At 47.2% G+C, this 15544-nt stretch overlaps 1 protein-coding gene across 1 annotated transcript in view; it reads right to left on the bottom strand.

Moving 5' to 3' along the window:
• PTCHD1 (patched domain containing 1) overlaps positions 1-2806 on the bottom strand; it is a 33558-nt gene extending 30752 nt beyond the window's left edge. Inside the window, exon 1 of the mRNA XM_068179874.1 lies at positions 1904-2806. Coding sequence (XP_068035975.1) covers positions 1904-2332 — 429 coding nt within the window. The 5' untranslated portion in view covers positions 2333-2806. The remainder of the gene's footprint in view (positions 1-1903) is intronic.
• Between the last annotated feature and the right edge of the window lie 12738 nt (positions 2807-15544).

Below are 15544 nucleotides of genomic sequence, written 5' to 3' on the forward strand. Positions count from 1 at the left end.
TGTTTTGCTGTTCAGTGGCCCATGGGACGGGCCATCCACAGGGTTGGACAGGCAGCTGCCTGAGCCTGCCTCTGCCCACAAATAGAAGCACAACCAGGACAAGGAACTTAATCCATTCTACACAAAACATATTGGAATTAACTAGGTAAGTAAAGAGTTGGAAATAATGCATCAGACACGCCTGACAATGTCTAAACAATCAAGTGGCAATGGTGTTCATTATCTCACTAAAAGAAAAATAATAATTTTTTTGGTGAATTTTGTCTATTAAAAATGAGGCTGTGTTAAATACTGACAGAACTTTTACAGTTATACCTCTTTTGCTGACGTGATAATCTTATGCAGAAGTTTGCCTGCAGAAAGATTCTGAGTACCATTTATTTGTGTGTCACTCTGCTATTGATAAAACTACAGATCTCCAGAGAAAGCAGTACAGAGAAAAAAATCCATTATCATTATTATCCTATGACTGAGTAAATGTGCACATACTGGATGCAAATGCAATTCACAGTGCAAGAAGATGAAGGAATGAAAATCATTTCTCTGGAGTTTTCTCATTTGCCAGTAACATTGCTGTTACTGTACTTAGTGAGTCGACACTCATTAAATGTTTGCTCATTACTGTTGGGTAATATGTCAAAAGGAAAACAGAAAATACTGTGTGGCTCTGTACCGCAGTTCTGTATGTGCCTACAGTGGAAATAAAATATAAATAAATTCACTGTAACAGTTATTTCATTGTTTAGTAAAGAGAGAGGTCTCCCTGAAGTCACTTACAATAGGTGTTTGCATCTGTTTTTTCATTTCAGAAGAGACACTCCTTGAAGCAATAAAAAAGAATTAACATTGGCTTTTATATGGGCTGACAGTTTGACATTCAGGGGAAAAAACCACAACAAAACAATGCTGAAATCTTTTGGGCTTCCACAAGGCAACAGCAAAAATGTGCAGGATTGAGCTAGCCACACCTCTGCTTATTTCCAAATGTTCCTTTCCTTTTTCTTGAGTGAACTTGACCCTCTTAACACTCAAGTTTTTGCATCTATCATCCCTGTTTTTCTTTCCAGGATTGTTCAAAACTACTGGGGCATAAACTAGAGTACCAGCTTCAAGAAACGTAGGTTTCTGACGTTATTATATATAGCACAGTGAGATGTCCTGTCAGATTGTGACTCGCACACTCTGTGCTGCTCAAGTGGGAAGATGCTGCCCGCTCTAACTTGAACAGGCAGCACAGGCTGCACCATGCCTGCAGTCTGTAGCTGGGCTGGATTTTCTTTTCATCTATGAAACTGGTGGTGGTGGGCTGGGAGTGGAGGGGAAAAAAACACTACCCACTAAAAATAAGCTGCCGAGTTATGTCATTTGCCTTGATGAGCAGTGAGAAGAAGGTTTTGTGCCACCCCTCTCCATGCAGAAGTGCAGTCCAGACACAGCAGCAGCCCCCCAAACCATTCTCGGCAGCCTGACAGACTGGTACCTAACTGTTTTTGAAGTTTGAGTTTATGAAAGCCCGAGACGCCCTAACTCGGGAGCACAGCTGCCACGCGAGTAGAGAGACACCGAAAAAATTATTTAAGCAAGCCAGACTGCCCTTCTCGCTCACCCAAAGCAAACAAAAGCAAAACGGGAAAAAAAGAAAAAGATGGGAGAAAAAAAAAAAGAAAAAAAAAAAAAAAAAGAGGATGAGCGCGGTGCCGGCTCCCCGCGGCGGGCTGGCGTCCCAACTGTTGCAGGGAGGTGACCGGGGAGCTGCGGTGGCAGCGCCCGTGCCGGGCGGGCAGAGCACGGCATGCGCGGGAGGCTCCGTGCCGGTGGGCAGGTGCGGGGAGCGGGGCGGGATGCGGAGCGCCGGGCCAGGCGGGGTAGCGATGCTTGGGGCCGGGGGATCCGCCGGGGTTACCTTGAGGATGAGATCGGTGTGGTGCTGGTCCAGCATGTTGGCCTTGCGGAAGGAGGTGATGATCACCCGGCCGTACCTCCCAGGCGTCTGCAGGTCGGAGTAGAGCCGGTGCTTGGAGCGGTTCACCGGGAAGAGGCTGTCCACCAGGTTCCTCTCGATCTTGGCCAGGCTGTGCGTGGGGGCCAGGAGGTGCTCCACGCTGTCTTCCACCTGGTAGCGGCTGAAGCTGGCGCCCAGCAGGATGGAGATGAGCACGGGTGCCGAGGCGAAGAACACCGGGTGGCTGGCGACGAAGTGGCCGAGCCGGGAGAAGGACGTCCCCAGCCCCCTGTGCAAGACCTGCCGCAACATCCTAGTGCGGAGGGCACGCAGGAGAGCGAGCGCCGCGCCGGGGCCCCCGCAGCTCCCCCACGGCCCCCTCAAGACCATGGGGCAGCCCCGCCGGGCGCCGCCTCCCCGCCGGCCGCGGCTGCGGGGGGCCGGGGGCCGCCGCCGCGCGTGTGCGTGTGTGTGCGGTGTGTGTGCGCGCCCGCCCGCCCGTGTGCGTGCGCGGGGCGGCTCGGGCGCTCGTCCTCCCGCAACGCCGCCGTGCCCGAGAGGAGTTTCCCAGCCCCTCGGTGCTCGACTTCCCAACCCGCCGCCCCTCGCCGCGGAGCGGCGGCGCGGACCGCCGGGGGGTGTGTGTGGGGGGGCAGCCCCGCCGCCGCCCCGCCGCGGGAAGGGGAAGGGGCAAGCGCCGCTCCCCGCCCCCGCCGCGGAGTTTGCGCGGGAGCGGGGCTGCCCGCAGACTGCTGACTAATCCCCCGGCCGCGGCAGGCGAGGCGAGGCGGCGCGGGCGCGCAAAGCCCTCCGCGGCGCCCCCGCCGCCGCCGCCCTCCGCCCCGGGGCGCGGGGCCACGCCGGGCGGCGCCGAGCACGGGGCGGCGGGCGCAGCGCCGCGCCTCCCGCCGGGGCCGCCCGCCCGCCGGCCGCGCTCGGGACGCCGCGGCGCGCCCCGCCCCGCCCGGCCCCGCCCGCCGCCGCCGGCACCGCCGCCCCCGGGACGACGGGGCAGCGCAGGCTGTCCGCGGCCCCGACGGGCGAGCGGCGGGCCGCGGAACGGCTGCCGGAGTTGGGTGTGTTTCGTGGGAGGTTTTGATGCGGGGACCCGCCGCCAGAAACGTCCGGGCGCTTCCCCCGGCGACGGGGGCGGGTCGCGTCCCGGGGTGCCCGACGGCGCGCCCCGCGGTCCCGCCGCACGGCTACCGCGGCGGCGCCGGCAGCGCGGCGCGGCGCGGCACAGCCCGCCGGCCCCGCGCGGCCCGAGTGGGCATGTGCGAGCGCCGCACATGCCCATTAGGGAAAGCGGGTGCCGGCGGCGGGGCTGTCCCTGCCCGTCTCGCGGTCCCCGGCTCCCGGGCATCGTCTCCGCCGCCGCCCCGGGCTGCCCCGGCAGTGCCCCGCGCGGGGAGCCCCGGCACCTGCCGGCACCGCGCCGTGCCCAGGGAGCGCTGCCGCTCCCCTCAGCGCGAACCGGCAACCCCGGCGGCGGTGCCCACCTGTGTGTCGGTATGACCGGATAGGATTCGGGGGCACGACCTCGTTTTTAAACACAAATTGTATCTAAATAGCAGAAACGAACACAAGTGCTCTGGCTGTTGGCATATTTGGGCACGCTGATTCCTAGCGCTGTTGTCTGGCCCAGGCTGCTACTTCCCAATCCAAAGGTGTTGGTAATGAAAGTCCAGTTACTACCCAAGCCGGTGGTTTTGCAAATCTGAGAAAAGGAAGTTTCTGTTTGACATCTGTTACATGTACTGCTGCATAAAACGGCAGTGGCTCCCTGTTTTGGTTGTTAACAGGCTGACAGTCATCCTCCCTTTTACATTTCAGTAGTGTCTGACCTAAGCTGATGTTTTGTCATGGATGCTTCATGCACAAAATCTTGACATCATTCTTGTCTCCTCACAGCTAGGTCACACAGCTTGAATGCTAAACTCTTTTCATGTTTCACTTGTAACATGGCAAGCAAGTGAGTGGCTTGATTGATCACAGCCAAGGTCAGAACCAACATCTCGTGATTCTTCTGGGTTTCATGCCCAAGACCAGGAATCACTCCAAGAGTGATCTGCCTGTGAGGTCAGTGCAGCTGCACCTATGGTGCCCAGTCCAGGCATGCCAGGGTTTGTAACATGATCGTGCCCCTGCTTGGTTCCACTCCCACAGAGGTGGGTCCCCACTGCTTGTATCAGTCCTACATAAGTTTAAGAAAGAAAATCTAATTTGAAGATATTTTAAAGAGCATTTCAAAGGTGGACATAGAAGCACAGACATGGGAGAGGACTAGACCTGAGTTTAGGCGACCGTTCACTGTTAGGTCAGGCTCAGAACCCAGGTCTCTTGTCTCTCAGTCCAGCACTTTCCCCTCACTGCCATGGCTGTACACAGATCAGAACACAGGCTTACTCACCTCTGTGTGTTGAGGGAATGTCGGGATGTGCCTAGTGCTCTACATCATTAGCAACAAGTAAAGAACTTTTGTCATTGCTGCAGGCAGTATCATCTGTGCTGTTTTTTTTTGGGTCTCCATTAAAGATATTTTATCATTATTAAAAAGGAAGGGAGATTATTAATTGTTTCAGTAACCATCCAGTGGCCAATTCCCAGTTCTCCAGGGTATCTCAGGAAAACTAGTTTGAGGATCTGACATCTAGCCCAGTTCTCAGCACATTAACTTTGGGTAAGCTATAGGTGACCCCAGGAAGGCTCAAAGAATCATTTGACATCACTGAACCCAACCATTAAGAATATATATGCATTTTTGCAGGGGCATAGAGGAAAAAACTGATGCATCAGCAATTCTGCTGGATGTTCCGCTGTCTTCCCAGAGCAGTCAGTTTTACTGCCTGTTGTAACCAGCATCAGGCTGCACTGTTAGCTGCAGTGGAAATGATGTCTTTCCAAAAAAAGCCATAGAATTTCACTCCACAAAATTCTTCCTCCCTTTGGCCCAAGGAATTTCCCTGTCTTTGACTGTGGGGTTGTCTGTAGGGGAGGAATATACGGGGGAATGTTGACATATGCTACTGGACGTGTCAGAGATCAGCTGTGCGTGCTGGAACTGCACTGAGTACATTGCAATGCCGTGAGCACCCCGTGGATGTTCCCAAACCAGCAGGGAAACCTGCATACTGCTGACTTTGCAGGTGGTGAAATCACCTTGTTACTGAGCGTGCCAGAAATTGCCATCAAAATGCGTTCTGTGGGAATGTGGCTGTCAGGAGTGGGACAGCTGGATGCCTCCCACAGCACTCTGTGAAGACCAAGGCCTGGTGAGCTCCCGCCTCTGTTGTAGGGGAAAGCTGGCAGCACGTGCTGCACAGCGAGCACTGAGCACTAACCTGCTCTGCATTTCTCTTGGAGCAAAATGGAAGGGTAGGATTTCTGTCACGTATGTGCCACTCTGCTACGGCTCTGAATGGCGCTTTACAAAATAGATAATGATGTCTCATTGCTCCAGAGAGGTTCCAAACTAAATTAAGAGAGAATGATGGGAAGAGATGACCGTACAATGAGGTGCAGATGCTGGGAATAGGGATAATGAGGGGGGAACAATATGATTATGTCCTTTCAAAGCAAACGCCTCAGGGTAGCTACTTTTGGGGACAGAGTATAAAAGAGAGATGGGGAAGATGTGAGTCAAAGGCAGCATCTGCACAGGGTTCAAGCCTACTCTCAAGAGCAGATTTGTCTGCTGGGAAGCATTTGTTGACTCTCAGATCCCTGCAGAAAGACTGCCTTGACCCACACTCAGAAGCTGTCAAGGCCAAACAGGTCATGTGGAATAGCATGAGGCCATGGTGTCATTCCCAGGGCCTGCAAGGCCTTGGTGGGTTCAAACAACCCACAACCCAGGCCAGCGGGCTTTAGGATGACTTGAACATTCAGAAATTAGCATATCTTTATGCATCTGCTCAAATCTTGTTATGATGGGAAGTTTTAAAACTAATGTGAGAGAAAGAAGTTGGCAATGTTTTATTTAAAATAACTTCTTCTAACTCCCCAAAAGTGGTCCAATGAAAGAAAAAACTGAGAGAAGTGATGGAGGAGGGCATTCCTGATGAGTAGATTCAGATGAGTGAAGAGGGCCTCAGGGAAAGAAAAGGTGTCAGGAGCAGCTGGGATGGCTGTGGGAGGTATGCAGAGAATCAGGATTTTGCATTGTTTAGTTAGGCATGAGGAACCACAGAAGATATTTTAGGAGCATGTGCAGGGGATTTAGTGCTGCGAATGGGGAATGTTTTTTGCAACAGGGCACTGAACAAAGTGTAATGCAGGTTCCAGCTGGAGCTTGGAGAGAAGGAGGTTACCCACAGTGAGGAGATGGGTAACAAAGACTTTTTTTTTTAAGGCAACTAAAAAGAAAAATTTCAAGGAGAATTTAATTATGATTAGACTCTTAAGGGGTACAAAACCTTTTTTATTGACATTGGTTATGTTATGCTCATTTCTACTGGCTGAAGGTCTTGCTGGTGACATAGAAAGACCCTGTGCTTTGTGCCAAGGGATCAAGACAACATGTAGCCAGTCCAGGATGGCTGGGGGGAGGAGTAGCTCTCATTGCATCACCCAACCAAACTCTACTCTATATTTCTTGGCCTCAGGTCTGGGACTTGGGCCAATGCCAATTAAATTGGTGAGGGCACAGACAAGGTTAATGATAAAGTTAATCTCTCATTGCTGATTGGTGAGGGATCCTCTCCACTTGCAACTTTTGTCCATTTGCAGTTATCAGAAAAGTGAAGCAGAAGGAGGCATCCTCCTTATTTCCAGCCTGGGTTCCATCACAGTAGGAATATTATACAAAAGTATCACTCTTTCCACTCTTATGTGCTGCATTTCTCCCAGAAGGATGGTAATTTTCTTATACTAAAAAGGACTTTCTAGAAGTAACCTTGGGAAATTGAAAGCTGGTCTCAGTGCAGTTAGCAGTTTATATTTAATCAGTGAAACTTCGCTTGCCTCTTTTCCTCTCCTCAGTCCCACCTTCTTTTGGCTGGGACCAAGGAGTGGGGCATCATGGGCCCAAACAGCATGATTAGAGCTTAAGAACCCCAAAACTAAGGTGACTTTTTAAAGTGTGCGACCAGAGAAAGAAGAAATTAAATAGAGGAGCAAAGCAGCATCACTGCCTGTGTATTGCCTCTCTACACCAGTCCTTTGGGTCATGAAGAATGGGGCTGTCTCAAGAAGAGCTGCCTTTTTAACCCAGCATAGAAACCAGCAAGCGATACCATGCCGAGGGATGGCCACGCTTTTTGCAAACTGCATCCACAGATTTCATTGCTGGAATTCAAGATGGCTGATTTCTTACCTCCCTGAAACAGGCTACTGACAAAATCAGTCGTGTTGGGAGTTTTTCTCCAGTGTGTGTAAGCCCCTAATGTTGACCAAACAGAAGGGAAGAGAGGGACAAAGACGAGGAGGAGCTGTGGCTGTGCACGCCCGTGCTGCCACCCGTGAGAGGACACACACACTCCACACACTGGACTTGCTAATGCAGATCTTGGGAGAAATCACAGGAACTGAAATATCTTTTTGTGTCTGCTGAAAGGAAAGAAATCTTCTCTCCTGTTCCTGCATGACAACATCTCTTCTTTGTAGTCTGTCCTGTAAAATGCAAATATGTAAATGCTCCTCTCTGGCCTGTTCCTCCAAGTGGAAAGAGAGATATATGAAAATGATGTAAATCACCAAGAAATACTTTGACAGCTAGCACCTGATTCTCTCCCAAGTGCCCTGGTGGTCACTCTTTGGCAGCTCTTTGCTGATTCACGAGGACTGCTAAGAGAAAGCATGTGTGACATCTTCTACAGAGTGTAATAAAAGGAGAAAAGTGTCCTGTGTGGCTGGAACTGTGGTCTGTCTCTGAGATGCTCCATTAGGCTGCTCCTGGCAGTGATGATACAAAAACTGGAAATCCCCAGTTGTACCATTAATATGAATAGATTGGAAAAATACCCTGGAATGTAACAGGGAGCCAGTGAGCCTGTGCTTTTTTTTTTTTCTACTTTTTTTTTTTTTTTTTTTTTTTTTTTTTCCCTCTGCTTGTATGAAAGCTCAGTAGAGGGGAAGGATGGAGCTGTTCCCTTGCATATTGGCATAGGCTGCACAAAACCACAGCTCTGCTTTTATTTGAGTTCCCCATAATTTTTGTTAGATCCAAATTTGCTTCTTAAGCTGAAACATTTGGGTCTCTCTCTGGCTATGTTTTTGACTCCATTGTCTGATATTTGTGATTGACCAGACTATTAATCATGGCCTCTTCCCTGTTTATTTTAAAAGAGTGTCTGCTGACACTTCTGCCAGATCTAGGGAAAGGTCCTTCCTTCACCATAAATAATAATGGCTTGATAAAAAAGAGTCCTTCCTTGCAGAAAGATGGATTAAGTTCTTGTTTTGAAATGCAGTCTGAATGGTCCTGATGTGCTGAAATGTTACAGCTAATGTAAGCAGACGAGTCAATTTACAGCTTTCATACTACATTTTAAGAAACAAAACAAGCAGATGACAACACAATAAATCTGCTTGGTGTCTTGGTCTGGCTGATGTTAACTGAATGCAGTTGTATTAGATAACTGGATGATGCAGCTTTCTAAAAAAAATAGGAAATGCACAAATTTTATCAAGAACATGAATTTGTCTAAAGAAGAGGACAGACTTTAACAATATATTCTTTGGGAAAAATGTCTGTGAGCCAATGAAGAATTGCTGTATGTATTACCCTGGGTGCACAGTTCAAAGTTCTTATTGGAATAACCCTGATTATTCTGATATTGGAATACTGCTAGAAAAGGAATTATAATATTCAGGGTTCAGGGGACCAAAATAGAAATTTCATTTGTGGATAAATTATTCTTTAAAAATAGGTATTTTTAGTTTAACTATCACAGTTAAGTATAATAAAATCTCTATTTTAAAGGTAAAGCACTGCTTTAAGATACAAGGTTTAGTATAAAACAACATTAACTGGGAGTTTAGTAAATATGTCTGGAGATACTGGGATTTTTGGCAGAGTGTAACTCCTAGAATAGTGTGAGTGTTTCTCTTTTGTTTATATGCCTTCATACAAAAATGGGCAAAAGCAGTAGGTTGCAAGTGAAAGCAGAAGAAAACACATGGAGCTATCAAAATAGGTTAGCATCTGATTTCAGATTTAGGAATGAATACATGCATATGCACACATAAATGCACATGTATATGTGAAGACACACACATACACTATATATATGGAATATATGTAAATGCTTATTTATATATATATTTTATATATATTTACATAAGCTTAAATAAAAGCAGGAGATGTTTGAGTTGGATACTAAAAATGCTTTTGATGGTGACACTTTTCTAATAGTAATGTGGAGCAGCAGGGTCACCCGAGAAGGTGCAGGCTTTCCAGTAGTGGTGGGGTTTAAAAGCAAGCTGGATAAAAGTAAAAGGTGTGATGTAAGTGGGATTGCTAATCCCACTTTGGTGCAGAAGAATGGACTAGGAATCTTTGAGGACTCTGTCAGACAGCATTATTTTCTGTGCCTCCAAGATATGGGCAAAGAATAGTTAGATGTCACACTGCCATATCTGATGAAGTATAAGAAAAATAGCCTGTGATTTGTGATGCAAAGAGACTCATTAATGAACACAGTGAACAGCTCCTACTTAGCTCATCTACTTTCTCTTTCAAGAGAAAATGTGGGTTTGATGGAAGTCCCTGGCAGAGCAGCCAAGTTGTGTAGATAGGCCAGATCAACCCATTTCTCCCCTGCTTTACTTCTTTATATTCTGACTTACATCCCCTTTACAGCCTTTGGCTAGGCTTTGTGTCTCTAAAGCTGTTAGTAAAAACAATTATCTAAATATATATTACAGATGTACAGCTTTGGGACGGCACACTGACTCAGAATTGTCTTCATACTGCTCTGTCTCATTATTCCACCTGCATCTAGATTGCATATTGAGTCATATTGACAGTGTTGGCTATAAAGTAAGAGACCTTCAGTAAAGGACATTTTAAAAAATCCTGTAATTTTTCTGTAGTCTTTCAGAATGTCTTTATGGACTGGTATCAGATTGAGCAGATTTTAGACAATATCACAGGGATTTTGCATCATTTATAGGATACAGCATAAATGACAGACCAAGGACTAAAAGCTGTTGGCATCAGGTTCTACAACTGCTGTGTTGCTGTAGGCAATTCACTTTTATTCTCTCCTTGCCTCACTTTCCCCATCTTTAAAACTGGGATGATAAAGGTTGTGTTACAGGGACTGGAATGACCATAATGAGCAATTTAACAGCATTTAGGAAACATAGTATGATAAACCAGTGCAGAGTTTTATTCAGAACCCGCACTGTAAGATCATTCTTAACATTACACTTTGTTATGTTTTATCAAGTGTTTTTAAATTTTGTCATGAGCCAAGTAATAGAATGAATTGTAAAGGGAAAGTGAGTTTTACCTACTCTTTAACCAGCCCATTTTCAGCTTCCCACAAACATGGATCCCAGATGGCCATTGTTACAGCCTTGCACCAGTGCTCTCTCAAAAAACACCAGAAAAATGCACCAGGGATGTGTTTGTCAGCAGTTTGGATGTACCTCTGTGGTGCTGTACCTCTGTGCTGCTGTCCTTTCTATCTGTCACAAACACATCCTTCCCCTGCATTGCTGTAAGTACCCATGGATGAAGCCAAGGACTGGCTATAATCAGGAGAAAAATAGAAGAGGAGCTTCTTAGGACCTTTAAGAAGCAGAACAGCAGACAAAACAAAGCAGCCAGATTATCATAATGCAAGAGATTTGCCATTCTTACACCTCTTATGTTAACACATGTTCACTAAAAACATACCACAACCATATTAAAATAACTCCTAAAATGTCCCATTACTTGTTTATCCCACACTGGCGTGTGAAGAATATGCAGGACAGTAGGAGAAGGTTTCTCAGAGTACTGTATTTAGGGTAAGACAACAGTCTGCCTGTTTGTATTTTTAAGCACTAAAAGTCTCTCATGACAAAGCATGGATTGTACAGTGCTGTATCAGTAAGTCACAGGTGTACCTTTAATGAGCAGGTGAAATGCATACAGTCTTTGAGAGAGGTCAGTTATTCTTAAGGCATACTTTTTCAGTTCAGAACCATCAGATAATTAAGCAGATATGTATTGAAAATAAGAAAACATCATATTCCTTTGTCTGTTACATACTCTTCATAGGACTGGCTTGATTTTCCAATTGTTCCTGATGTTTCTGGGATAAAAGAGAAGCAGGGAATTATCCTACTGTATGATGCACGTCTGATCTTTATAGGGTTTTTTGGCTTGCTTTCTATGAAAGCTGCATTCCAAGCAGCTCTTTCTGCTCATGAATATAGAATTACACTACTGTAAATGTTACATATTGCTTTACATTCTAATTGAGGAGCTGGTGTTCTACCTGGGTAAGTGCCCATCAGCATTAGATGACACACAATTAAAGCAGAGTGTCTAAACCTAATTTTCTAAGGCAAATGTTTAAAATCGCATCTGTGCCTATTTTTGGATCAAAACCCCTTATCAAGCTGTACACTGGCTTTCCTTGCAAATCCAAATGTGCAGACCATGGCAGTATGAATCATCAGCTTGCCTCTGATCAGCATTCAGGGTATATTCTGGTTTGTGTATAATACTAATTGAGTTTGGCTTTGCACCTGAAAGCACACACTTTATTTTGACTGCATGGGAATATCATACAAGGAAAGACTGTTCTGTATTTCAGTGAAATTTACTGTACATTTGAGGAAATCTTTAAGAGTAGTTTTTCCCCTCAAGCCTGCTGCAAGCTTACATTTTGGTTCATGGGAGATGAATTCTATTCCTAAAACTAAACTCAGTGTTTCATTATTCTGTAATACTTATGTCACAGTAGTACTTAGAGCCTTCTCTTGCTGTTCCTGTAAAATTCTTCCAAAATTCGGTAAATCATAATAATCTCCAAAGTCACTATTTGCACATGCTAAGCAGATGGTTCCTAAGAGATGGCTGCTTAAACCACACTGTATTTAGCATGCTCAGTTTGGGGCTTTGCAATTGCTTTTTTTGGAAGCCAGGGGCTGCTCTGGTCCCTGACAATTCTGTGAAGTTCAGGGAGATTGTTTTCCTGGGTTTCTTTTTCTTTTAATGTATCCTTCTCTGATATGACGGAAGGTGAATTAGCCTGACTGAAATGGAGAGGAAGGGAGGTGCATGAAGATACAGAAATCTTAGGCAGTTGATGGAGAATAATGGTGCAGAGGGGAACTGGGACCAGCAGGTGGGATAAAACAGTGAGAGGATGAATCCTGGTCTTGAGGAACACATTACTTACAGGAGTGGAAAATGAACAAAGAGAAGTGTCTTTCACCATCACCATACATCACCCCTCTTTGTGTTTCTGTGTCTCTTCTGTTGCCAGAGAAGACTAGTGACAATCACAGTAAAGGGAGTGTTTTATTCTCCCTTGAAAAGTTTCCTTCTCAGCTTGTGAGGTCAAAGCCTGTATATTAAGTCTTCGGATCTCTCAATGAGTCCTCTGTTAATAATGCATTCAGAGACTCGTGTGGGGGGGGAAGCCATTTGCTTTAGAGACATTTGCCCCCACCTCCACCCCCATCCCCATTCCAGAGTTTATATGCAGATATGTATTAAAGAGCATTCCTGTTGCAGAGTCAGGCACTGAAATGTTCAGTTGGGGACCTAAATTCAGGTCCCAAAATGACATTAATTTGGCCTTAGTGTAAATACACATTTTACTTGCATGCTGACACATTAGCTTTTTTTAGGATTAAGCCATTCCTTTTTAGGTGTTCAGGGTCAATTAAGGAAGGAATCAGAACTGCATGTGGAAGGAGTCTGTTCCCTGGGTGCCAGACCCTGTGTCTTTTGCTGTAGGTGCTGGAATGTTATGGTAACTGAAATGAGAGGAGAGAAGATTTAAAGAAAAGACTCAAGAGTTATATAGCTATACACCCTCTTGCACATCAGACTTTTCCTTGCCTCTCACTGCTATGTCTGGCTGCCTGAAGACTCACTTGAGAGCTGAGATGCAGAGTTTTGTCTGGGTAAAAGTATGAGGAAAGGGCTTGAGTGGAGAACAGCTGCAGTAAGGTGGGTGAACTCAGCTTTGGCTTCTGAAATTTGTTATCTGTCTTGTCAGGGCTGGGAGATCCTCTGAGTGAAAGAGAAAATCAAGATAAGTGACACTAATCCCTTGGGTCACTGATTTGTAGCCAGAGGTCCAGGTGGCATGGAATGGCCTGGACAAAGGTGGAGCCGGCTGCAGCTTGATAGAGGAAAGGGAGTAGGATATGAAGAATGGCCAGGCTTTGGCACAATCAAATTCACAGATGTGAGAAAAAAGGTAATGAAAAAGGGAAACCTTCAGTAAGGTGTTGTTCAGGGTCGAGAGTGGCTGCTAAGCTCCAGTGTCTCTTGGTAAAGCTTTGTAATTTCTTCCCATTTGCCACTGCTGAGTCTCTGCTGCTTTCAGCGCTCTTTGGGGGATGCCACCAGCCCGCCGATGCACCAGCCACAGACTGTAAACAGAGGATTACCTGGGAAAAGAGTCCATTAGTTCTTATAAGGAAAACAGCGCCTTCCATTTACACTGACTGTGATGTTGTGGGGGTCCCCTTGCCTCCAGTTTTTGGAAAGAGCCTACCAAGGGCTCTCTGGCTCTCCGGGAACGCGCTCGGCCAAATGACGGGGCCATATCCCCACCTCTGCCGGGCAGCTGCCCAAGGTGCAGTTGAGTCCTGCGTCCATATCAGATCCCGAATATTCCGCTCTTTGTTGCTTTCCTTTCCTCTGTCCTGTTTCCCTTTTCCCCTCGCCTCAGACCCGCTGTCGGCTCCCACCGCTCCTCTGCCGCTTTTCCCGCGGCCCCGCGCGTTCGCCCGCGGGAGGGGAGGGGAAGGCGGGACGGGGTGCGGGAAGGGAGGCGCGGGCAGCTCCCGGCGCTTCGGCACCTCCGGGCACCTTCGGGCTCTCCGGGCACTCCGGGCACCTCCGGGCTCTCCGGGCACCCCGGGCACTCCGAGCAGCTCCCGGCGCTCCGGGCACCTCCGGCACCTTCGGGCTCTCCGGGCACTCCCGGCGCTCCGGGCAGCCCGGGAGGCGGCGGGGCCGCGGGGCGGCGGTGTCGGGCAGCGCTGCCGGGCGCTCTCGCCTCGCCCTGCCGGGACACGGCACCGCGCAGGAGCTGCCGCCGGACACGGGCAGCGACCTAGAGCACTGGTGTGGCACTTTGGGAAAACCGGCCAAAAATCCCTGACAAAGCAGCTGGTGCTGCTGGAGCCAGGCTGCGTTAAGCAGATGGGTGTTACCCTGCCAGCATAGCGAGCATGAAGTAATACTGTATTTGTGCCCCAACGAAATGGTCCGGTTCTGCGCTTTGGGCTTTTGTTCACCTTCCACAGATGCAAAAGCAAGGCAGAAGGTGCAAGCAGCCGGGAGTGCCCAGGTGCGGCACTGGAGTGCAGGGAGTCAGAGGATTCCCGAGCAGCAGCAGCAGCAGCAGCAGCAGCAGCAGCAGCAGAGTGTCTCTGAGCAAGTGTCAGAGTGTCTTGGCAGCAGTACAAGATGTCTGCAACTTTCCTTCACTTATGCAGAAAACACGTCGTGTAGGCAGTGCAGTGGTGCGTGAACACAGCAGTGTAGGCTTGGGTTTGAAATATTTGCGTTGAAAGCAAAGGCTTGTTTGGTTGGTGTAGGGAGACTGAAAATTTTGTGACAGAGGCTATGGCATTTCTCTCCCTGGCCATTAATTGGTTGTTACAAATCTGCAGTGCAGTAATTCTCTCTCTCTCTCTCTCTTTTTTCCCCTTTCCCTCTCCTTTCCTCTCCTTCCAGTTATTTCTTCTGATAGTAATATTAGTTTTCAGTGGTGTAGAACATGAACTAGTTTCTTTGGTAACCAAGTCGGTTACACACCCACACAAAGTTAGAATCTGCTAGGTGCAGACATTTTCTCTTTCAGAAAAGATGTGGGTTTTGAAAAGCACAGCAGTAGGGCAGCAATATATGTCTCAGGGAGTTGTTTCAGAAGTCCCATATACCATATGCAGATTTATATGTAAGTCCTGGTCTTTTGTTTACACACACATGTGAAACTTGAATATACTACCAATGGATTGATTTCTCCAGTGACTTCAGGATTATTTACTTCTTGTCCCAATATTTAATTCTTCCCACTTTCTCCCTAACTCCTACCCACTTGTAGAGAATAGGTGGCTGTGAAAGAGCATGCAGTAGGGGTACAGCACTGGTGAGTAAGCCTGCAAATACATGCTGCATTTCTTCTTAATTTACTTGGTGCTAGTAAAAATTCGTCCCATTTCTTAATCTGCTCCCTGAAATTAAAGAGACAAAATTCAGCAGCTTTTGTAGATAACTTTTTTTTAGGGATTTAAGTAAAAATTTGACCTTTCTGTTTTGATTGGATTTTGAAAGCAAATAGCTACATGCAGGATTAAAACCGATTTGTGTGTATGAATTGTAACAATTAATGTGACTAATAATCCCTGTCATATTGTCTTGATCATGATCAGTAGTTTGGTCTATAGCAGAAGCAGAAACTTGTAGACTTTTGT

The sequence above is a fragment of the Anomalospiza imberbis genome, chromosome 2 (assembly GCF_031753505.1).
Source record: "Anomalospiza imberbis isolate Cuckoo-Finch-1a 21T00152 chromosome 2, ASM3175350v1, whole genome shotgun sequence".
Lineage (NCBI taxonomy): Eukaryota > Metazoa > Chordata > Aves > Passeriformes > Viduidae > Anomalospiza > Anomalospiza imberbis.